This window comes from Drosophila santomea, chromosome 3R (genome assembly GCF_016746245.2).
Source record: "Drosophila santomea strain STO CAGO 1482 chromosome 3R, Prin_Dsan_1.1, whole genome shotgun sequence".
Taxonomy (NCBI): domain Eukaryota; kingdom Metazoa; phylum Arthropoda; class Insecta; order Diptera; family Drosophilidae; genus Drosophila; species Drosophila santomea.
The window spans coordinates 21,935,780-21,960,695 of NC_053019.2; the positions used below are offsets into that span (position 1 = coordinate 21,935,780).

General features: G+C 44.3%; 2 protein-coding genes and 1 long non-coding RNA gene across 3 annotated transcripts; 2 read left to right on the top strand and 1 right to left on the bottom strand.

The window, feature by feature from the left end:
* Positions 1–12,483: 12,483 nt before the first annotated feature.
* Positions 12,484–13,080, bottom strand: LOC120452954. Its single transcript, XR_005616519.1, has 2 exons — positions 12,684–13,080; positions 12,484–12,606 (listed from the first exon to the last, which is right to left on the bottom strand). It is a non-coding gene; the product is annotated as an uncharacterized LOC120452954 (long non-coding RNA).
* Positions 13,081–19,383: 6,303 nt separating this feature from the next.
* On the top strand, positions 19,384–20,549 carry LOC120453415. The gene has a single exon (XM_039638114.2). It carries the CDS (start codon positions 19,395–19,397, stop codon positions 20,493–20,495), a length of 1,101 nt encoding a protein of 366 aa, XP_039494048.1. The 5' UTR covers positions 19,384–19,394; the 3' UTR covers positions 20,496–20,549.
* A 114-nt stretch (positions 20,550–20,663) lies between these two features.
* Positions 20,664–21,646, top strand: LOC120453416 (seminase). Its single transcript, XM_039638115.2, has one exon. The coding sequence runs from the start codon at positions 20,697–20,699 to the stop codon at positions 21,606–21,608; it is 912 nt and encodes a 303-aa protein (XP_039494049.1). The 5' UTR covers positions 20,664–20,696; the 3' UTR covers positions 21,609–21,646.
* Positions 21,647–24,916: the final 3,270 nt, after the last annotated feature.

The following is a 24,916-nucleotide window of genomic DNA, read 5'->3' on the forward strand; positions in this document are numbered from 1 at the left end:
CTCCAATCGACTGATGACCAGCAGATGACTTTTATTTATGGGCGAATGGAATTCGAGGCGCCTGTCAAAGCAACAAACGTCGCTTCGATCCACATGGCGTATGCGTAATCAAAATGTTTTGCCTGCTAAATGGCAAACATAAACAGTTGACGGCTGTCAGTCGTTGGCAGTTGTTGCGTGTTGACAATGTGTCAGGTCTAATGACCAAACAAAGGTAGGGCACACAAACATTTGAAGTGCAACTCGATAGCCTTTTGGCTCTCTCAATCTGGGCTTAAAAATGATAAGTACTAGTACCTCCTAATCTTTTAGCTTTAAAAATGATTTCAAATCAAATCAAGTTACCATATTTTGGAGACTATCTAAAGGATATTTTAGTTAAGGATAATGGCAAACTATCACCCATAGAATTCGAATTCGCGATGTGGGCGTCTTTCGTGGAAATCGAAAATTGTTTTTGTGCATTTCAGCAAATTAAGAAAAATGGCAGCGGCTTCGGCTGGACCTCTGCTCATTTACTGAATTTATGGGCGGCGCTTAAACTGAATTGACAATCAATAGTCCCTCGAAGGACGAGGCTGGAGGACACGCAGGATAGCAGAGCTCATAAACAATGCGGCCAATTTACATGCCCAGGGATCGACCGCATGTGTGTGTCTCTCGCAATGTGTGTGTGTGTGTTTGTCTACGTCCATGTGCCACCATGAAAAGGACCTTGTGTTGCTTTTATTGTTGTCGTTGGAAATGAAAAATTGTCCCTTTGTTGCATATAAAAACAATGGGCGAAAGAACTTGAAATCAATTTCAAACGTTTTAGGCAAAGCCAATTGATTTATTTGTTGTGCGTCTTTCTCTCTCTCTGCTTTTGTGCAAGTGATTGTGTGGGTGGTTTACGAGCCCATTCTTTAGTATTACTGTTGCCTTGAATAAAGGCGTAGGGAGCTTTACTTTTGTAAAGGTCCTTGAAATGTGGCACCATTTCCCAACTTAAAGCTCAAACAATTAACACCGAGTGCCGAAAGTCAAGGGCTTCGTGCGCTGTTTTTCGCTTTACACTTGATAAACTTTTTATTGCTTCCAAACAATTTAAAATCGAGCGCGAGTGGTTGGTTGGTAGCTGACTCTGAATTACAATAATGCTCCGCTTGGGTTCGGTTTGTTGATGACTTCGGCCAATTGGCAAGACAAACGGCTGCAGCTGCTGGCAATGAACTGGAGTGAGGCTATGACAGCATTCGAATTCGAATTGGTAATTGAATAAAAACAACGAGTGCGAGTAGTGAGCTGGCCAAACAAGTCCCAGATGGATTCGGAAAAATGTTGTCTTTAAGACACTGGCTTACGTAGATCCCAGCAGACTCTTGTTATTCCTAGTGCACAGGAAACAAATGGATTTATATGTTTTTTTTAATGAAATTAATAGTCTTCCCTTTGATATCTAAACACGACAAGCTTTTGCCGGCAGCCAGTGTGCCTCATTGAATGATCTTGGTTCACAAATTAAGTTGATTTATTTATTTACGCAATATAAGTTTGTCTTAAGTTGCTTATCATTTATTTTTCCGAGTGCCTGATTGCACGGTTCCTGACACATATCGCAATGCAATGGAGCATGAAATAAATGAGAGGCCGCCGGTTGGATGCGACTGGAGAAGTAGTCCTTCCGGCGGTTTCCTCCAACCAAAACAAAATGCCACGCCAAGCCAAGGCACCACCACCCTCGATGTCACTGATGGTCTTTGGACATTTTACGCCTTTTACACAGTTGACTGCATAAATTCATGGCCGGGATATGGTTACGCATTTTAAACAACGCTCTTCTGCTAAATCCGGAATCGAGTCAAGTGGCTTCTGCGAATGGGCTGGGGTGGCATAAAATGGACCTTTGTTTCTTCGAAATGTAAAGGAACTTGGCAAACATCAGCACATCAGCATTGCTTGGCAGCAAACAGCGTGGGCTACAAATAGCTGCTGCAGCTTAAAGCTGATTTAACAAAGTTGGCTCTATCCTCTGTCGCACTTGTTGCCCTGCTGCTCGGGACCAAGAAGAAGTTTTCTTTTGGCCCTCGAGCATTGCTCATTATTGCGAAATGTTCGGGGCTAAGCTTTAGTTTCAAGTTTGATTTGTTTACACATGAGTTTTTGGCGAGACCGACGGGAGATTGTTTTGCTGCCAGCTAACAAGTTGCAAATTAAGCTAAAATGTGTATTTTGGCAAAAGTGCAGGGGGTTTTGGTGGGTGGTGGTTCTGGGTGTTCTGGGCGTTGGGTGCTTAGTGCTTGGCAAGGACTTTGGTATACAAATACATGCATGTAAACGAACATAAAAACCGCACAGTCAAACGCACTAACAAGCAGCAGTAATCAGTGTGGCAGCAACGCAACAAAAGTGAAAAGCCAACAACACACTTGCTGCAAGCAGCACATGCTGCAGGAGGAAATTACATGCACAGAAGTTGAAACAATGGCTGCAAGTCTGGCCCAGGCTCGCTGCTCATCACCGAGCTAGCCATCTCCAGCGCCATCATCATCAGCATCCCCGTCGTCCTCATCATTCCCCCCATCATTATCATCATCATCAGCAGGAAAATCAAAAGCGGGAGCATCAGTTGCTGCGGGCAGGACACCTCCCCCAAAAGGCTATTGACCCAATTTCTGGGCAAACAATGGACCAGCAGAAAAGAAATCACAAAAGCGTAGCCAAATCTCGGTACCAAGCCAAAAACCACTTGACAATCCTAGCTAGAGCTGCTCGTGCTGGTGCTGCACAGAGAAAAAAATGGAAGATTTATTTTGCTTTAATCCGGCAATCCGAAAGCTGATGGTCATTTAAGCTTCAGCTTAGTAAAGTCCAAACATTAGAGTTTTTAAAGGAAGAACTCTATAAGCAAAATGGTTGTTATAATTTCCGTTTCTCGATACCTTGAAGTAAAATGTACCTAATGATTTATGAGCTGCTTTATTTTGTTAATGGAAAGGTTTATTATTTTAAGCTTAAGGCGAAAGTTGCTGACACTGTAATGCTTGCAAGTCGCAAGTGCATTTTAGGGGTCTATGTTTGGCCAAAAAATGTATTCCATAAAAATGCTATTCCTTATCCAAAACGACACATTTAATTTTGTATTTCTTATTTCAACATTAAATATATATAATGATAGAAAATGCTTGATCCAGGCTTTTTTAACCACATTTTGGTAGCCACTTGAAGTTTAATTGCCCAGAATGAATTGCAATTTAATGGCACTCATCGTCTGGGTTCGTATACCCCATTTTCGCTGACTGTGCATCCTGGTTGTCTGGCCGGGGCAGTGTGCCAAATGTTTTGGCTATGAGCAATGTGTTTACCACTGTCCACAACTTCCCCGCGGCGCCCGCTGATTTCCGCTTTCCCGCTTCGAGGCGACGGCGACAAAACAAGTGAAAGTTTATTACATCTCCACCAGCAGCCAGTTGGCCAGCCGGGCAGCCAGAGAAACTAGGAAAATCAATAGAATGCAATTGCATGGCAAATGACCCATATAGCCCTGGGCCCGTGCCCGTGCCCCCAAATCCGAGCCCCAACCCAAAAACGCAATCCAAACCGAACTAGAAGCCCGGGAGCGGATCAGGCCAGTTCATGGCCCTAGTCCTGCGGCAAGCTGCAGTCGTCGAAGGACGAAGGACGCGGTGGGCCTGTGGCTGAGCGTAATTGTGCCAAATTATAAATTATTTCGAATTTGCCAGGGCGCAAATGATGCTCCAAGGCGCTGGTTACCCGCCGTTGCCGTTGCCTGCAATTAATTTTGTGCAGCACCAATTGAATGGCGAACGGAGAGTAATCGGTGGCGTCTCTGCTTGCGCGAGTATCGAGGGAAGAAGGAGGAGCAGGAGGAGCAGGAGGAGGAGGCAGTGCCTCCTTTGCGGGCAAAGGCTAAGCGCATAATTTAAATTTCTAATTAACAGTCAAATAAATTGTGCCGGCTGCCAGCGTCGTGGCAATAGAGCCGCGCCAAGTGATTTTATGGCCAAAATGCTCATTAAGTTAACGGCAATTTGCAGCCGCAGACAAATGCAGGTGAGTTTGAGGTGGGCCAAACTGGGTGAGCTGCACACTTAAAGGGTTCAGTGCAAATTGATTCGAGGGTTTGCCGGTTAATGAATAGCGACTATTAGCGGAATGAGCACTGATCCTAGGCACTTCGCTTTAATGCTTGCCTTTCATTAGTTGACCCTGACTGCGCAGTGCATGCGCTATACTAGACAGCAGATTGGTTTTGGTTAGAAAGTGGTTAAGAAGTTTATTCAAGCGCTGTAATAATTGTGTTTATTCTCTTTAGCTTATTCAAGTGTAAAATTTGAAATTAACTTTGCTTAAAGTAGCGGTTTAGTGATAGGTTATTCTTGAGACTTAATTAACAGTGTGTAAGTAATCCCTATATTTTGAATACATTTTCGATTAGTTCCCGTTGGCATTTTGATTTCATTGCGATATGGCCTGCTTTGTTAGCAGTAAAGAGTTAATGAAAAGCGACTACCAGCTTTGGCTCAATGAGCCTTTGATTAGTTGGGCCAGTGCAACACTGCGTATGTGCGATATTTGCCAAATCAAATTGTCAAAGGAGCGTGCACCAGTCAACCAGAAGCGTGTGCATCGAACGAAATTGAATTTCTTATCATCGCACGAGCATTTGGCTTTTTTTTTTGTTGAAAGAATCAGTACCTACGCCTGTTAAAGGGGGCGTGTCGCAGTTATATATCTTTGGCACCGGCTGTTCGCTCGGCGAAAAACATTCAATTAGTTTGATTTACACTTTTCCAAAACGTTGGTTGGATGGATGGATGCGAATGCCGTTGCTGATGACGATGACGATGCTGATGCCAATGCCGGTGGGCGTCTTGTTGCCAAAAGTCGCCTGTGCGCTTGTGCTCCCTTTGTGCTTTGTGCGACTGTTGGCGTTTCCGTTTCCGCTGTTTAACAAGCGACTTTTGGCAGCAGCGGCAGCAGCAACAACAACAACAGCCACTGGGGTGGCACGAGCAGCAGGATCAGTAGCTGTGCCAAAACCGTGTACCCTCTTGCGTGCCAAAAAAAAAAGGAGAGCCCAGCCAGAGTCATATGGCATGGGTTTTAGCAGCAGCAGCTTTCCATTTCCATCCAGTTTTTCTTTCCGCCGGCCGTGGAACGGAAACAGTTTGCAGCGCCCTTGCCTCAATATTAGTTTGGGGCGGCAGCAAAACGCTTCCGGCAGCCAAAATGTTGTTGGCCTGGGCCATTCGATGATGATTTTTCAATTTGCATTCGACACAGTTCGGCAATGTCAAAGAGCAAATTGAAATGGCACAAGTCTGCAACTTATAATCATATGCAGCGCACACAGCCTTGAGAGATTCGGTTGCTGGAACTGAGAATCAGAATCTGGCTTTGACTTTGTGCCCAACTCGTTGGCTTGGATTTCAATTAGGTAATTGAGAGGCGGTGATTCCGGCATGTTTAAGGTTCTATGTAGTACATTGCCGGTCCAGGTGTGTAATGTGAAAGTGGCCCATTTGACAGGGCAAGCAAAGTTGAATTCGCATACGAAATGCAACCTCAAAGGGGGGAGGGTTCAGCAGGGGTTCGGCATGTCAACTTCATTTGTTGAATGACATAAGTTATCAACGAAATTGCTGGAGAACTGACCCCGAGCAAATTGCGTTGGCGCCCCCTTTTAACTTTATCTGGCAGTCGGTAAGCCCCTAGCAGAACCCTCACTTTGTTGCAGCCGATTAGTTCCATTTCATTTCATTTACACACCCTCATGCAGGCACTGAGAAAAAAACTTGGCTCGTTACAATGTGTATTTAAAAGTTTTAAGAAAGCAATGTAATGCTTTGCTTTGCTGCTAGCATTGCTACCTCTCTATAACGAATGCATTATATTCCTGGCACTTAACTATCTATGTTACTTAAATATCAATATGTTGCTTGAATCTCCTGACCTTTTTCTCTGTGCATCCACGCACACTTACGCTTACATGCCAATAATCTGCACGTCAGTCCCGGCTTGTGTGCAATTGTGTGTTTGCCTTCATTTCAATCTTTTGCCACTTAACAAATGCTCACCCTGGCGCCCCGGGCGGGAAGTCGCCCCAGAAACCCGGAGAGCGAGTGCATAAGTTTAATTTTATTATACGAAAACAATGCAACAAGCAAGGACATTCCGCACGAGAGGCAGATGGCAGCTGGCAGCTGGCAGCAATATGGCAATTTGCTCAAAGGATTTAGAGCTGCATTTAGAAGCCAATAAAGGCAAGTTAGCAGGCAAATAGTGTGGGTGAAAGTGGGGAACAATCAGCAGTTGGCGCCCAACGACTCAAGTGGATATTCAGGATCGAATTCATATACATATATATGTTTATAAGCCTGGCATACATGTGGGGCTTCTCGGAATCACAAAATGAAACTGCGTGGCTCGGGGAGATTTATAAATTCACAATTATTTAAATAAAACACGATGTACGCTTTCGATTTTGACAGCTATTGAATTTTGCATTTATTTATGAAAAGCGGTGGAAAAATTGAAACTTTTGGGGCAAAAGCTAAGCTGACATGTCGATCGGTTTGACACAATTTAATTTCCCCCAGGGTTTTGGTAAATATAGAAAGCAAAAATGGGTTTCAGCTGGCGTCATTTAATTTAAAACTTAGTTATAGAAAGTATTTAATATTAAACCTTTTCTGATTGCGCATTCATATCATTTAGCTGACGATATGGATATTTAAAGGCCCTTTAATCAGGTCCTCGGACAAGGAGCTCTCCTGCTCCCTGTGGTGTCAGTGGCAGAGGTCCCTGGAAAGACTGGCGTCTTTCGCCCGTAATTTGCCATAAAATAAGCATAAATTGGATCAATTTACGAAAAGCTCTGTTACAAATGCACAGCGGCAGTGGGCCCACAATAAGAGCGCTGGCATATATAGTTACAGTTGCAGTTACAAGCCACCGAACTGACAATCCCATACCATTCCATTCTGGACTGGGTTCCATGTCAAACGAAGGATGCGGCGACTTGGGGTAATGGCCATCCAAGGCGGTTGCTTTGCTGACAGCCCTGTGGTTTCTGTCACGCGCATTGAATCAGAATCTGAAGCCGAAGCTGGAACTGGAGATGGAGATGGAGCTGGAGCTTCAGCTGGAGCCTCGGTTGCATTTCACTTGATGTCCTCTCCCACTTGTCGTCATCGCTGTCAGTGCAGCGGAGAAGGCGACGTCCTGGGTGTCCTGGGAACCCTAGAAGTCGTCCTGCGAGCTGTCCCGCACGTCATCCGGCTGCTTAATGTCAACTCTTGGCATTTTGTCTTAGCAGCAACAGCAAAAAAATTGAATTTATGATAGGGACTTTGGGTGTTTGCGCATTCTGCTGGCCACGCAGATTTTGCACCGATAGCTTTTGGCCTGGCTCAGCAACTCAATTCCGTCGTAATGCTGCCACCATTGCTGCTTCTCTTCGAGCTTTCAACGGATTCCATTTCGGCTCCCTAACGCAAATCAACTGACCGAGCTGGCGAATTGCGAGTTACAAATGAATTTTGCACTTTTCAATCTAGAGCTTCATTAATTTTAGCGCTCTACTTGCACTTAAACTTGTGCGTTTCTTAGTTAAAGTCAAGAATGTGTTGATTCCTGCTCGGTAAAATATTTGATATAATTATTTCCAAAGATTTCCGATAAAAATATTTAAAAACTGGTATATGGTATGATAAAAAGGATCCTACCAGACTGTATAAATGCATCAGGCGCAGTGTTTTCGCCCAGTGTAGCTACTCCATTCAGAGATGGCTCTTTCGGTGCCGCTGACCAAACACTCAGTCAGCGGACTCATTATTTTTAGTAACTGCCTGGCTGCATGTTTATAATGCGGCTGCCCATTTGGTTTTTAGTAATTCTGAATTTGCCTCATATTAGCCGGGTTGTGGCCGTCCCCACGTGCATTTCTATATTTCCATACGAATATTTATACCCGTTAATCGTAGAGTAAAAGGGTATACTAGATTCGTTGAAAAGTATGTAACAGGCAGAAGGAAGCGTTTCCGACCATATAAAGTATATATATTCTTGATCAGGATCAATAGCCGAGTCGATCTGGCCATGTCCGTCTGTCCGTCCGTCTGTCCGTCTGTCCGTCTGTCCGTCCGTCTGTCCGTCTGTCTGTCCGTATGAACGTCGAGATCTCAGGAACTACAAAATTTTTTGTATTTTTTTTGTATTGGTCTTGTAAATTTCTATCGTTTTGCCAAAAAACATGTATTTAATCATATGAACTCCGCACACCGGACCCCGCACACAGGACCCCGCACGGGGGGATACCCGACCACGGGTATCAGATAGTCGAGAAACTCGACTACAGCGTAGTCTCTTGTTTCATATGTGAATGTTTTTGGAGTGGTGCTGTCGTTGGGGAGAGCACATTAATGATGTTGTTTTCTTCGAGTTTCGGCATTGCATTATATAAATTCGGTTCAGTTTTGCAAAATCAACATGTGGCAATGGCCACCGCTGTTGGTTGGCCGCGCTGCATTTCTGGCCCATGCGCTACATGATATATGCTGTGTGCTGCATGTTGTATGCTATATGCGGCTTTGGGCCACATTCTGTATCGTTATTGAGCTGGTTTCCAGTTTTCAGTATTCGGCTTTCAGTTTTCAGCATTCAGTCGCCCAGTGTTTGTGCACTCGGAGCTGCCACACAAAATGCTGGGGCACAGAGTGTGTCGCCCCCGTGTGCGAAATATAAATGAATTTGTTTAGTCGAAGCGCGTCGAGTTTATGCTGCCATTCAGAAATGCCCCGCCCCCAATTTGGGCGCTCTCATCCTGCACCTGACACAAGGCAAGGCAGCCAGCGAAAATTTCATATTCATAATTTAATTAAATTAACATTTTGCTGAATTATGTACTTACATGACTGTGGCACAAAATATGGTTTAGGCATGGCATGTCATGTGTATGGCCCAAGGGATTTACTTCTTTCCGTGCTCCCCAACCGCCGAATCTCACTCACATATTAAATGGCCTCCGAGTCGCCGGAATTTTGGGCCAAATACACATCTTTATATTTGTTTGGTATGATTGCAACAGACCGGAAAACCCACATAAATGTGGGCTATGCCCAAAAAACGAGGGAATTAGTAGTAATAGTCGAAAACTGGGTATTAGATAGAATGAAAGTACCTACAAAATATTTATAGAAGTAAGTGGATGGGTATAGGTTTATATTTTACATGCAAAAAGGTATTCAAGTTCATTCGGTTGCCTTTTTTTGTTACACCTAAGACAATAGAACTTAAAATGTAAAATCTATATATGCTCACTCCTTTAAATTCCAAAGTACACAGCCAAGATGTCTGTAACAGTGCCAAGAAACAAGAATCAAGATCCGGAGACAAGTGTTTAAATTACATACGACATTGTTCGTATTTGTTTATCTTAGGATTTTTTCGCCAGCTTTGTGTCATTGAAGGCGCTTTGGCACCGAGACAAGCAAAATGGCAATCGCACTCATACTCATACTCACCTGCCCGCCTGACCATTGTCCTGGTATCCTGGCAAGGATACCCACATACCCACAAGATCGAACGAATGGCATGGGATGGGATGTGTCACTTGTAGCAATTTGAAGTTTACAGGGTCACTGGGGACCTTCGAAACCTCGTCGCCCATAAAGGAAGGCAAAAACTTAAAGACAATGGCAGGCGGACGTAACAAAAACCGTAATCTACTCAACAACTTACTTTGCTTATACAACAAGGATCTGAAATCAGTGCTTGCGGGTGTGGGATTTGGTGTGGGACTGGGTGTGGGTGTGGGATTGGGATTGGGTCGTGGGTTATTGTCTTGGGCATCGCTGACTGGCTTCTTCTTTTTCCTCATCGACTCGAGGACGACATACGACAAGTTTTTCGAATAAAACCAATACAAGACGCTGGCGACACACTTAAGTATGAACAAATAACAAACTAAATAAAATGCCAAAGACACCAGCCCGAGGGGCCTTGAATTGGCCGGGCCAGCCACAATAACTGTTTGGGGAAGGTCTTATTCCATATAAATGTACATACATATGTACGTACTGTATATGAAAATCTGCTTTGGCTTTGTGAGTTTCAGAAAACGACAAATACAAAGAAAAAAAAAATGAGGGAAAATGTGGAAAAAAAAATCGTATTTAATTTTTGCTTTTGTTTTCCCAGTTTGCGGATGGTGTTTTTATTTTTGCATACAGCATCAAAGTTTTTGCTACTTCAAAATGTGAAGCAGATAAAAATAATGGAAAAGTTTTTACGGGGCATGCGGAGAGAAGTTCGTCCATATAGAGCAATATGCCACAGTTCGGTTCGCTTTTTGGCCTGCAGATGGCGTCGACTTAAGGTGGCAACTACTTAAAGTTCAACTTTGGCTTAAGCACACGCTGCAGGCTGCACTTTCACGTGGGGGTGTGACACCTTTTTTCCATTCCCCGGTAACAAGGCCACTTTATTTATTACCCTACCCAGTTTCCAGTTCTCAGTTCTCAGTTCTCAGTTCTCAGTTCCCAGTTTCCCTTGGTCTTGCGTTTCCACGCCAGTGCTTAGTCCTGAATCAGGAGGTTTTTATTGCCGGCGCTGGCCTACTTAGTTGCAAAGTCCTTAGATAATAATCCTTTTGCCTAGCCTTGCTTTATAATAAATGACAATTGTACTTGGCTCGGATTGGTTTGAGTAATCCGATGGGAAGTTTATCGAGTGCATTCAAACCAATTAGATCCTCACATGCTAATAATAAAGAACCGATTCAATAATTTCGCCATGGAACAGAGTGAGCTGGGAATCGCATGAATTGGGCTAATCCTCGGGGTGCCGGCGGAAAAGCATTTCCAACACCTAGCACTCTGCCTGCACCTGGCTGGGAATGCACCTGTGTGCTCGACGCGGTGTGCGCCACAATGGCAACTAATCAGCTTTTTGTGCAACACGCGCGAATGTTGCCCGAGGTGGTAATGGAGTGATTTGACTCTGGATTTGCCTGCCACACTACACTACAGGAAAATAAATATATCAAGCAGAAATAAAATTTAAACCCTAACTTAGTAAATATTCAATTGTTCTTTGAATTTTCAAACTAAGCTTTAAAGTTTGATTGTGATTTGTATTTCAGTCTAAACTCACAGCATTAACAAATCGTTTTTGAAGAGCTCTGACTGATTTTAGGCCTTGTTTTCTTTTGGTGTGTGTACCTGCAACTTTTCAGTTGTTTCACTTTGGGGAGCTGAATTTCACTCGAAAGAGGCAAGGCAGTGAACCGTGCAGGTAGACCCCTCATCACCACCCACTTTCCACCCACCACCCACTCGGCCCCACCCACTCGGCACCACCCAGTGCACCAGCACTCGTGGCTGTGATTTATTTACCGTTGAAATTATCTTGTTTTGCGGTTTGATGCATCGCATTGCCAAAGTAACTTTATTTTGCACTCGAAACCTTTTTGCACTGCACCGCGCAGAGATAAAAATTTACGTTTCGGCTTTCATTTTCTTTTTGTGTTACTTTTCTCCTTTTTTTTGTATTTTTCTTTTTTTTTTTGCGTTTTGGTGAGCCAGCCCGCTCCCACTTTGTGTTGCTAACTTTTCAACTAACGTCGACTTGGGTGAAAATTGACTTTGCAGGGATCCTGGATATCCTGGCAGCCAGGAGGAGGTGCCACGCCCCGCACCGCCGCTAGGCGCTCTTTTAGTGCATAAAACTTTTGTGTTAGACTATCAATATTTGCGCCTGTGAGGGCGGACAGTTTATCTAGCTGCAGTTTGGAGTTTGTGTGCATGCTGCGGCCGAGCGAGGACTTTAGATGTTTAAGGATGCTGCATAGTGGGCGTGGTGGGCGAAAGCGCAACACTCCAGTTTAATTGGTAACCAGGCGAGCTGTGTACATTTTTAAGTAAGAGTTAATATTTAAGGGCTTGAGCTCAGTCAGGCAGGCTTGCTCAGCTAATTTGACACTTGAATTCGAAAGTTGAAAGCCGAAAGTTTTGGTGGAGACTCGTATCGGTTTTTTGCGCCAGCCGCATACACGAAAATGCCATATCAAAGCCAACCACACGTCACATTCACACGCACACGGGCGGGAAGTCCTTGCGCTGCAGGTGTGGGTGTGTTTTTCCAACCCCCCACTATTACACACACACATGGAAATGAGTGTGACACCGTGTGTGCTTATCATGCTTAAATAGCTTACACAATTATAATAATCCCCGCTGCCACTAAACGCAGACAATGTCCATGGAAAACACACAGAGTTTTGGACCGAGCACGATGGGTTGATTGAAAATCAAGCGTCGAATTAAACAATTTGAAAATAATCAGAAAATCCATCTCGTTGTTCTTTTCAATAGATGAATATCCCGGATTAATAGAATTGTATATTGCACATCAATTTTACTTTTGTTTGTTATTTCTGCTTTACTAATCTAATACTAGTCTAATACATCCCATGGTGGCCTCACTTTGTTTGCTAACTATTTTTGTTGGCAATTTATTTGAAAATTGAATATAAATTATTTACTAAAAAAGCATTAAGGGCGAGTGGCCAACAAAGGCGGGAACAAAGACACAGACATGGCTCTGTAATTTTAATTAAAACAAACAAACGGACACATGATGGTGAGAAGTACATGGATCGCTATTCTCTTCATACATACATGTATGCACGTTGTGGAGGTCCTGGCTGATTACATTTTAGTTGTATCGTTCAACTTTTAGCCATAATTGTACGCAGGGTACAGGATTTGGGAGCATGATTTGTTTGTTTGTTTGGTTGTTTGTTTGTTTGCTGTTTGCTGTCATTATAAATTTCATTCTAGCCAGAACGGAAGTCGTTGTGTCTGCGCATGGATTTAGCAGCAATAATGAGGTGATATCGGTGGTTGGAGCGGTTGGAATTCCACTGCCATCCTAATTGGGAAAACAAAAAGAGTGTGTTTGTGTTTGGGTGTGTGCATTGTGAATCAATAATGAGTGGAGTCGAATCGAGCCCTTAAAGTCCCCTTTGTGCGCCGCAATTTAACCGCATTGACCATTGATTGAGTTACAGGTTGACGATGGTGGACTGGACCATGGCCAATGCAATGCTATTTGCACATTAGACCAAATTCAATAATAATGGCAAATGCAAAACAGAAACTAATTGCAATTTGCATGCAGTTTCTCGAAACAGTAATATGCCAACTGTTTATTGAGTTACTTCATAATTACAATAGCCATTTGCCATGGCACACCGATGTTGTTATAGTTTTTGCTCCTGACCTGGGGCTTCTCTGCGGGATTTGAAATCTTCTTATGTGGTAAAATTAAAGCTTAAGGTCGATTCACTATTCGGAATGGACATATAGAAAACTATAATCATTCTTCATGCTTGGATTGGAACTTAAGCTATACTTGATTGTCTCATTTTGGGTATCTCTTTTAATAGGGTATCCATATAAAGTATATATATTCTTGATCAGGATCAAAAGACGAGCCGAACCGGTCGCGGGGACCTGGGTGTGTGGTGAGGGGTCTGGGGTTTTTTGATCGCACTTCCACTACCTGAGTAACGGGTATCTGATAGTCGGGAATCTCGACCATAGCATTTTATCTTGTTCAGTATCTATTTATGTAAAATATCTTGTTTATCTTGTACTACAACTCCCTTTAGCTTTTCCTATTCCATTGGTATTTTGATATAGTTATTCGACAGCACTGTTCAATGCAATCGGCGGCATAATAAGCTCAAATGCTGGCCAGTTCACATGAAAACCGCAAATTGAACTACCAATTCAGTGGGCAAAGACTGGCAATTCTTGGCCGGGGCCCTCAAAAGTAGGCCCTGTGTTATTGCCCAACTATTGGCATGACCAGTAATATCATAAATTCATTACCCACAAGGCAACTGGCCACGCCACGCCCCCTGATAACCACACGCCCCCAGCCGCAGTAATGAGCTTTCACATTTCAGCAGTTGGCAATGGAGCTCATCATCGCCAGCCTGACGCCCCCTGCCAGGCTGCCACGCCCCCATTAGCGGGAATGACTATTGAAAACCGGTTGACCAAAAATGACGCGCAAATGTTGGCAACATTAAATTAAAGCGCCAGCAAACTGGCTCAAACCGCACGCGAAAATTTATGCATATAAATCAGGCAACGTGGCGCGTTGTTCGCTGATTGACGTGTGCCCGTCGTTCGTCAGGCCCGGCAAACTACTGCTAATTTGTCGGAGGTCCTGCGTACTACTACCACCTCCCTTCCTTCGCAAGAAGGACTTGAAAAAAAATAGAAGAAAAAATCGGGAAACAACCAAAACAAGGCAAACGCGGCCAAGCCAAACCAAAGCAAACAAAAACAGCAGCTGGAGCAACTGAGCGGCGAAATGTGCCGAAATTCCATCAAAGCGACGTTTTACGGATAAAACATTTGCATATTTTGATTGGACACGCCCAGCTGTGTGTGCACAGTGGGCGAGCAAACAATGGCGACGCTTCTGGGACGCTTTTGGGCATGGACGGGAGGGGTCGGGTCGGCATGCAGCTAACAAACTGCGACGTGTGCTAGGCTCAGACAGCAGCAACACGCAGCAGCAACAGCAGCAGCAACAACAGCAGCAGCAACAACAGCAACAGCAGCCGCAGCAGCAACAGCAACAGCAACAGCAACAGCAACAGCAACAACTGCAGCAGCAACACAATGGCGGCAACTATGGCTGCGATAAGGGAATCGGTATAGGGCAGTCAGGAATCGGAAAACGGGAGTAGGGAGCTCGGGAGGCAGGTCTCCCGACTGGACACGCCCCCTGGAGAGGCAAGGAGGGGCGGTTCTGACTGGTCTATCATGCGGCTGACGTGACGTGACGCGGCAGCGATTTTTACACTTTGCACTTTTTGCACATTCCGATACCCAGGGCGTTTTAAAATGTGACGGGTAGATAGGTTCAGCAATTAGTATTTACGCTTAACCATTATAATCGCTGTGGACAATGTGTCTTTGTTATAACTAAAATTTTATATGTTTGACCTAATCATATTGTATTTAGTCGTAGTTCAATTTGATTTAGAGCTACATTTAAAACTATAATACTAGTCGTTTAAATGTAGCACATTCTAGTCGCTTATTTGATTTCCAGCACTTACTGCTTCCGATTTTGCTGGTCAGTGGCTCTTTGTTTTACTTTTTTTTAAACGCGCTTTTTAGTTGAGCTCCCGATTATTTTTTTCCTGACATTTTGGCGTCGTCATCCGTCGCTGTTGTCGTCGTGGGCAATAAATCTTCATTTTCGCTATTAAAATGTTGTAATATTTTCGCTTGTTTTTTAACTCGCTGCCGATTGTCCTTGTCGTCCTGCATTGCCGTTCAGTCGTTCTCCGACCAAAATATATTTAGAGTTTTGGTTTAAGGACCGCGGCGAAAGCTATAAATAAAAAATAGAGAATAAAAATTGAATAGCTTTAGGGGTTGCGTTAGTTTTTTTTTTGCGACGATTGACAATTTTATTAAGGGGTGCCGCTTAGATTTTGTGGTCCTAAACGGATTTATGCCCCTTCGTAATTGATCTGTTCACGAAATTGCCCCGTCGATATGGCATTCGATAGCAACTCGCCTTAAGTACGAGCATATCTCACAATGGCGACTGCTGATGTCATTGCTGACGCATTGCGTATACGCAGCGTGGCACTGCCATTAGTGGGTGTCCTTTGAACCAGTTGCTGAATGCGAATGCGAATGGAAGTGCATGCAGCTATCGTGCTGCGACCCTTATTACATTAAAATATTTGACACAATTGCAGCTTTATGGCAATTTGCAAATTGCATTGCCACCCGCGGAGTTCGCCTTTGGATTTGGTATTGGGTTGACTTTGTCAGGTGCACACACATTGTGTGATGTGTGAGCTGTGTGTCATTTTGAATAATTTCAGAGTGCGTGACAACATTTTTTGCCTCGCCTCGCATGCAAGTCAATCAATTTCGTTGGTGAGAAATATTGAAAAGTAGTTTTACTCCACTCTTTTCACACATACATATGTATATTCAGTGCTCTGGGCTTTAAGTTAGCTAAAATCGGTAAAGCCACCAATAAATTGATTTAGCAGGCGTGTGATTTTCCGGGATTTCCTCTTCGCGATTAAAGCAGTAAAATAAATTCACCAAAGCTCGATTCACTTCCGAGGCGAGGTCATAAATCAAACTGTCTAAAATGGCATACATAAATTCTCATACTGGAAAAGGCATTTGCGATGAAATTAACACGCTGCGGCCCAGGACAACGTATCGTTTGCTGTGATTAATGCAACGCGGCGTATGCGTAACGTTTCGCTAGCTGTCTTTATTAATGGACGCTGATTTGCACATAAAGCAGCGCACACACACATATGTACATATGAGCCGAGCCGAGCGGAGCGATAAAATGTGGCCATGGGCATGGGGATCAGGGAACTCTGCAGCAGGGAACTGGTGGTCTACAAGGTGCTGGGATTAAACTAGATAGCTGCTGAGCAGCTCTGCAGCTCCCTCGCCTCATGGTTGTGGCTTCTTGGCTGGAACAGAGTCTCTCCTTCATCCCACATCCCCATTCCCATTCAGCTTGGGCTGCTGCCTGGGCATTGTTGTAGAGTCATTAAGGTGTAAATTATACCACTAATTAGCCATTAAGTAGCAAACGGCAGAAGGCAGCGTTTAAGCACGTACATTCCAAAACAAAACGAGTTCTGCGTGCTTTGAAGGACTACCAACTATATGGCAGCAATAAAATTTAATGAGCATATAAAATGTGAGAGTGAAAAGTAAATTCTGTAGCTCAAATCGAAACGTTATGTGGCTACAGCTTAAAGTTGTCCCGGGATTACCAATTCTTTGATAGTAACGCTATACATATCGATACTATAAGAACCAACCAGGGTTAAACAACAACAAAGGAAGTGCGAGGAAAGCAGCAGGAATAGTTTGAAAAAATATTGAATTCTTGAGACATAAACAAAGTGAAGAGGAGCAGCAACTCCGGCGGACTATTGAAGCAGAAAATCGAAAATTTATACAAATATGTTGAAAGAGCAGGGCAAAATAGAGCAGCGCTTTGGCGTTCGGGAAATGTGCAACGGCGGCAACAAAAGGAGCAGTAGTCCTTGTCTATGTCCGTATGTGTGTGTGTGTTTGCCATGGCGAAATTTGCATTTATTTGCTGAGGGTATGTTCAAGTGTGCAACGAACTGTGCTTGAGTAGAAGACAGGCAGAGAGCCAGTGCAATCAAAGGCAAAGCCGCCACCGCCGAGATCGCTCCTTCAGCTCCTTTTGCTCCTTTCAGTTGCTGGTACTGGTACTGGTGCTGCTCCACTTTTCACTTGGCCAGCGGCGGTTCGTGTCCATTGCATCCATGGCTTCCTTTTGCCGTGTCCATCTCCGAAAACTTCACAAGACAAATGTACTCGCACAGCTGACCCTGCAGCCAAATCCCGGCCAGAGATCCATCGGAGCAGATCCTTCTAGACAGAAAGGCAGCAGCGCCTTTGATTGCTTTTAAAGTGCTCCCATTTCCAAATTGAATTTACCATTGGTCGCTGGCAACTTGTAAATTCAAATAAGCTCAACCCCCATCATCTAGCTGGCCCCCTCCTGTGTTTTTCATTGCGTCATGCTGCATAATGAGCTGCAAAATCTTTGCCGGCTTACATGGCGTGTGAGTGACATTTAATTTGCCGTCGACAGCGTTTGGATGAAACTCAACTACCGCCCTGGTGCAAATCATCCTTTAAGCAGAGTACATAATTGGGCTTTAGTTTTAAGGGAAAGGGTTCATCATGCCACTCGAACATATGAACATCCTTTTATACAAAGCCTCCATCTAGTTAATAAAAAAGGCATTTTTCCCACCATGCGTAAACAAATCGGGACTCGTCTAATGTATCAGATTTGGCGCCTATTCAACTTGCGAATGGAGATTGTTTATTGGATGAAAGTCAGCCCCTAGGAGCACTAAAATCCTTCCGAATCCGGGAACCGGATCCAACACGCGTTTTACAGCTAATAATAAATGACCCGAGGTTGTTTGTCGTCGTCCACGTTTTTCAGCCAGGCACGTACGCATAAATTTCGACAAGGCCGTTGAATATCCTTTTTTTTTCCTGCCCATGCCAGGTGGGGTCCTCCCTTTCGCCCCCTGGCGTCGACACATAAACATAATGACCAGCTATTATGGCCGGTCGGATCGGCTTACGGGTACGGCAAACGGCAAACGGCAAACACATGTTTGTCAGTCGGGTAATGTGCCAAGTGTAACATATTTTAAATAATTGATGAGCGAACCCGACCCGGCAGCTGTTCCTGCTCCTGCTTCTGTTCCTGGCTGACTGCCTGCCTTTCTGGCTGCCTGCGGATATCCAGATTCTGACCCGTACTATATATTTGCATGGAAAAGCCTTCGTCTGCCCATCAATTAGACGCACTCGTTGCCGTCGAGCCTGCCGACATGGCTGTCACTTTTGGCCGTCGACGGCAGTGGAGGAGCAGGAGGAGTTGCCAGCTGAAAATGCCTTTGGCTCATCCGTTTTCTTGCCACAGGCGGTGCATACATTACAAACACTTCAATTTCCGTCTGCCAGTCAGTCCACTTCAGAGGCCATGTCGAAGACTGATTCTGATTCTGAATCAGTTCTTTCAGTTTTTCCTCTAGCAAAAGCAAAAGGGGGTACTTTCCCGCACCAGACAACTGTAATCAAAGCAAATTAATTATCTATGTCCTTCGTTATGCGCTGCACTTTTTCAGCCATCTAGCTTATATACCTTTCAAGCCTTTCATGTCCGGCACAATGTCGTCTGCCGTTGACAGGACGGTCCACTCAGCTGTCTGCTCCGATCTCGATGGCGGCAAAAGGCAAGAGTTAAATGCCGGGCATCGATGCCTGGCTTATAATTCAATGTGCAACCGCAGTCCAGCACATATACCCTCACAAGTTCCAGCAAAATTCCTTTATTCCTTCATTCACTTTTGGCGCGCACAAAAGTAGACTAGAAAAAATGGCAATCCCAAAACAATGACAGACACGGCAAATAAAGGACATGCAGGAGTTACACAGAGAATGTGAGAGGAAGTGAGAGAAGAGCATGCCGATTGGCTTTCATCTAAAATTTTTAATTAATATTTCTACACTAAGAAAAAATCGTGCTTCCATATCGTGCTTAAAGATAAAGTTAAATAAAGCTAAAGCTCAAAAAAAAAAACTTTATTTTATGTTTGTATTAAACTGTACATAATTTTTTTTATTCGACCTTAAGCTTTTTTTCCAAGTGACTTAATTTTCTATTGCTTAAAGTGAAACTAATTAAGTTAGCTAAGTGAATCTCTTTGCTATGCTGGAATCTGATTAAAGGGCCAGTTTCTATTCAACATGCGAATCCTAATCACATGCATTTTGTCCATCCTTGGGCTGGACTACAGTGCCTCCATGTGGGTTAAAAAGTACGTGGAGAACTACCACCGGCCCACTTACTACAATCGAGCCCACCGTACCAAGGACCACGTGGATTACAATCGCGAAGCTCTCGAGGAACGGGACAAACCGAAGGAGGCGGAGGTCCACAAACGACTGCCCTTCGATGCGACAAGGGACTTGTCATACTACGTGAATGTGCTGAACGAGGGATCCGTCATCTGTGCGGGTGCGCTGATCTCCCGCAGAATGGTGGTGACATCGACGCACTGCTTCCCGCCGCGGAGATACGATGTCTTATACGAGTACACGGCCGAACATCTGTCCGTACTGACTGGCAAAGAGTTTGCCGACAATCCGGAACCGCATAAAGTACTCGGATTTTTCATGCCGTTTAATAAGAAGGAACGCCGTACCAACCACGTGGCTCTGCTCGGCCTAGCGAACAAGCTCGACCGGGATCAGTACCGATACATTCCCCTGCATCGCAAGAAGCCACAGGAGGGGGATGACGTGAAGATGGCCTACTATGGTCCACCCAAGTACCAGATCCGACTGTACGACACTCGGGTTCTGGACTTCGAACGCTGCCAAATCTATTACAGTCTAAAGGAGGTATTCACCATTTCCACCATTGAGCCGGACTTAATCTGCGTTCGGAACAAGCGGCACTCGAAGAAGACTACCTGCAGCACCCGACCCGGTGATCCCTTGCTGGTTGACAACAAACTGGCGGCCATCAATATATACGGCGAGCACTGCGACGAGGACGACGACTCCACCAACATGGACATATACCTACCCATTAGGACGGTCATACCCTTCATCCAGACGGCCACGGATGCACTGAGGGCTTTCACCGGTTCGGGTCCATTCAATGAATCGCATGCCAACGCATTGACACCCCTGCTTGAGTCCTTGATAAAAAGGTCGCCCAATGTTTATGTTGGTGGCGCTCTACCGGAAATACCATTTGATGATCCTATTAATGGAGGACCAGATCGTCAGGCCAAGAATCCCATTGACGACCATGTTGCATCGGTCCTCGATTATTATTAGTTATATTCAGAAGCAAAAAATGCTATGGTTTATTAAAGACACGTTCAATTTTCACCAGTGTACAACAATATTTTTGTTATGGTTGCAAATATTGTAAATGTCACATCATAATCGGTTGTAGACGTTACAAATTGATTTTATAAGCCCTATGGTCAAGCCAAGAAGGAGATATACTTAGTACCAGAGACTTATTGAGTAGCGATGCTGCGACCACTCTGCATTATTCAAATCCTGCTACTTGCTTTCCTGGCAAACGAGTCGGCAACTTCGAACACTCATGTCCATCGCTATATGCTGAGCGGCTTCAAGGCCCAGCACAATCCAAGGACCCAAATGGACTACAAAAGACGTCGTACTGTGAACAAAGATGAGCAGATAGCATCCGCTCCCAATAATGACACAGCACAGTATGGACCTTCCAAGGAGCCCGTACTTACGTTGACCAAATCTGACAAGAAGGTGCCGCTGCATGAGCTGATGGTTAGGATCTATCAGCAAAACAAATATATGTGCATGGGCACATTGATTTCCGAGATGCTAGTGATTACCACCACCACATGTTTCGAAGATGACTTACATGATGTGGTGACAATGAAGATGCACGACGACGAACCCCTCGAAGGAAAAAAGGTGCCTTTCAACCAGACGTACCTGAAAGGAGCGGATCCCATGCTGGTTGTCATTCAACTAACCGAGTCCCCGAAAAATTCCAAAGTGACTGGCGACACTGTAAAGCTGTGTGACTCGGAGCTGGAAGTATACGAGCCCATAGAGGTGCCACTGTGGATCAGGAGTCGCCACAGTATTCACTCGCAGACAACGTACACCATACCGGTTCAGGCGTGCCGACTCCGCATGAGGGATCCCGATGCGGTGGTTGCCACCGACACCATGATCTGCGTGAAGAATATGAAGTACACCAGAAAGTGCCAGATGGCCATCGGGAATCCCCTGGTCCATGACGAACGCATCTGCGGCATCAATGTGGCTGGTCACAACTGTCCCGCCTTCACGGGCGTGGATCTGTACATCCGGGTTTACGATGCTCTCGCCTTCTCGATAATGGGCATGGAGATCATTAAGGACTCCCGCATCGAAGATACCATTTTGTAATAAATTGGCTCAAGCTGTTAAATAAATATTAATATAAATATTTTCTTTTATTTTTGCTAAACTGTAAAGGTTAGTAAATGTATTATACAACTTACTTAGTAAGTGACTACTTTAAGTCCCATGCCGAATTGCCTGTTAAAAAGCGAATTATCAATGGGGAGGTGTATTAAATTGCCTTTTAAAAAGTAAACCAGTTGAAGATAGTCAGTTGCTTACTACATATCGCCATGTTGAAAGCGGTAGTATTTTTGCTTTTGGCTTTGCTGCACTTTTACAAAGGCGAAAAATTACCCATTATTGGAGTAAAACACCACAAGATGAGGTATATGAAGGGCGATTGGCGTCCACACTTCGGATACAAGCGAAGCCACTACGGAAATTCGCATGGATGATTTCATTGGGAACCTTCTCTAATTCAATTAAATTGTATCATTTAAAATACAATATTTACTTTAGATAATAATCGATGAAAACGTCACTTAAAATACAAGCAAAGAACCGTTTCCAGGAAAACATCAATAGTTTATACCTGTGAAATTGAAAAAACCATGCGGTGATTTTTATTTTCTGCATGATAATATCGTAATCGCCTTATTTATTGTTCAATTTGTTTCTTTTAAAGTGAACAGTTTTCCGACTAAGGTCCGACCTGCGGAGATCAAATGAAAACCATTTTTTGTGTGCCGTAAATATGACATTAAATTGTTCTGCCTCATTTCCGTTCGGCTGACTGAGGTTCAATCAAATTAATGAAAAATTTCTGCCTTCGCCGCCGCCGCCGCTGCTAAATCAAAGTTGCCTAACAACCTGAGAACCATGAAACGCGCAGACGCTTAGCAATATTTGCCAGAAATGTCCTTTGGCTCAGAGTCATTGACGAAAAATCCGGCCGAATGAATGGCAAGAAATTGTACAAACACTGAGATGAAGTGGCAGTGGCAAAAAATCTTTTGTACTGCAGCGATAATGTCATCAACTAAAGTACTCCGTCGGGCATAGTGAAAAGTTCTAGTCAATCGCCATTAAGTATATAATGTGACGGGGAGTCTGGGAATCAGATACATTCCTCCATGTTGACAGGCGCATACAAACTGTGTAAACATCATTAAAATGGTTTTTCACCAAGGGCTTCCCCCTCCCAATATCCAAATCGAAATGGAAAATCATTGAAATTATATTTCCGTCCATGTGTTCTGTTTACATTGGAGATGTTCCCTTTTGATCTTGCCGCTGCGATTTGTGCCGCTTCCAAGAAGTGAGGTCCTTGCAAATTAGCCGCATATCACTTCATGGAAAAAGCTCTTTGGTAAATTAAACTAAATAATTCAAGGGCGCGACCGCAGTTCATAAAATGGCCCGCCACAAACAAAGCACAACATTTGCGCCTCGCAATCTTTTGTTTTTGCAAATATTTTCAGCTGACACACACGCACTTCTAAGTGAATATGTGGCTGCAGCTGGATATGGAAACTTTTGACAAGAAAAATGCGGTCGTCTACTTTGGGGGAGAGCTCAAACAATGTCAGGCGAAAAAATGAAACCATACACTCTAAGAAAATGTTGGCATTTAGAAAAAGTTAAATCGAGTGCTAAAAATATTTTAAATACTTTTATAAAAGTGATAAATCTATTTTATGTATGTGCAATGCCAAAAAACATGATTGGCGAATGCTCTATTCCACTCCAAAAGCCTCAAACTTTTTCTCTCTGCAATTAAACGCATTTGTATGTGTGCGCACGTCCTTGGCCGTCAACTGTGCGGATGTGTGTCTGTGTGTGTGCGTAAAATTTTACGATAATACGCAACAATTTCGAAATGAGTGCACCCTGCTAAGCGGCCTGGTCTGCTGAGCATTTCGAGTGCAAAGAAAGCAATTTCCTCAATATTCTTTATGGCTAACAGGAGCCTGCGAGAGAGAGTGAGAGAGAGAAAGGGAGGGAGGGAGACAGGAAAGAGTGAGTGGGACAGGAGGCAGGGGCACTGCTTGCTGGTTTTTTGTTATTATTTTCAAAGTTCCATAAGCCGCTTGCTAATAAAATTTTAGAAGCCTGTGCTGGGCTATTAACATTATCATAACAAACACACAGCCCAGCGCATGTGTGCGTGTGTATGAGAGAGAGAGTGTGAGTGTGAGAGTGTCCTTATAATAATCATGGCCCACACTCATACTTACACTCTCACATCCACATACACTCACCCACACTGACAGACATTTACATGCCACTTAGGCATTGTCGCCCATTCCTTGTGACTAGCGTTACGTATACGACGCGTTGTGCGTGCGCCTTATAATTCATTTATTGGCATAATTTCGTTTTATTTTTATTTGTTTTACGGCTTTTGCGATTGCCTTTGATAGGAGCTGCTATAGCGATGTGCGAGAAAAAAGCGGCAAATTGAAAACATATTGAATATCGAATTTGGTCTCCTTGGATGCCCTTGAATTGGCCGCGCCACTTAATTGCTAAGCTGCACACGCGACCCGGCATACAATTAGGTGTCCTGGCTGCTGCAGGATGCTCCCTCTTGCTGGATCCTGGGGGCCACCTGACCACCTGGCCACCTGGCCACCCTGTGCATTCATTACAAAGCACTTTAATTCGCTCTAGCTTGAGCGCATAGATCACGCTCGGCTTAATAAATTCCCACGCCAACGGCAACCGAAAACAAAAGAATCCTCGGACGTCGCTGCCACTCAGTGGGGGCGTATGTCTTACCTGGCACCAGCTGGAATTGGAGCTCCAGCTCTGTCTGCACACTTGTCTGGTTTGTGGAGACGTGACTGGAAAAATGCATTTCCGCTGCACATAAAATCCGGGGAAGAGTCAGAAAAAAAGTGCACGGCAAACCGAGAGCGAAGAGGAAAACGAGAGGCACGTAAGTCAATCAGCAACTGGGCAGCAGCCACCGCCGCACAGGACGAAGGACGAAAGGCGAGAAGGGAGAAGGGAGAAGGACCCGGGTCCGACCTAACAACTAAGTATAACCCTAATGCAATGCGGAAGTCACACTCCAATTTGGCCCAGGCATGGCGCCTGATTTTGTTGCTAACTGAATGAGTTACTTCCGCTTTGCCTAACAATTTTAAATAAAATCACATCACTGATGGCGAAGGCGGGGCTTCCGGTCTATCCCGCCAGCAAACTCGGACACTAACCAATATGGACAATGGTGTCTGGTGAGTGTGTGTATCTCCTCCAGTTTCCACATTTTTTTTTTGTTTTGCCCCATGAACAGAGACGTGGATGTGAATCGTAACCGACGAGACGCTGGCCATTGAAATATTTATGGCAGCTAGAAAACGGCC

Excerpts from the sequence above, each read along its gene's own strand:
- LOC120453415 (XM_039638114.2), top strand. The coding sequence starts at position 19,395 with ATGCGAATCCTAATCACATGCATTTTGTCCATCCTTGGGCTGGACTAC.
- LOC120453416 (XM_039638115.2), top strand. The coding sequence starts at position 20,697 with ATGCTGCGACCACTCTGCATTATTCAAATCCTGCTACTTGCTTTCCTG.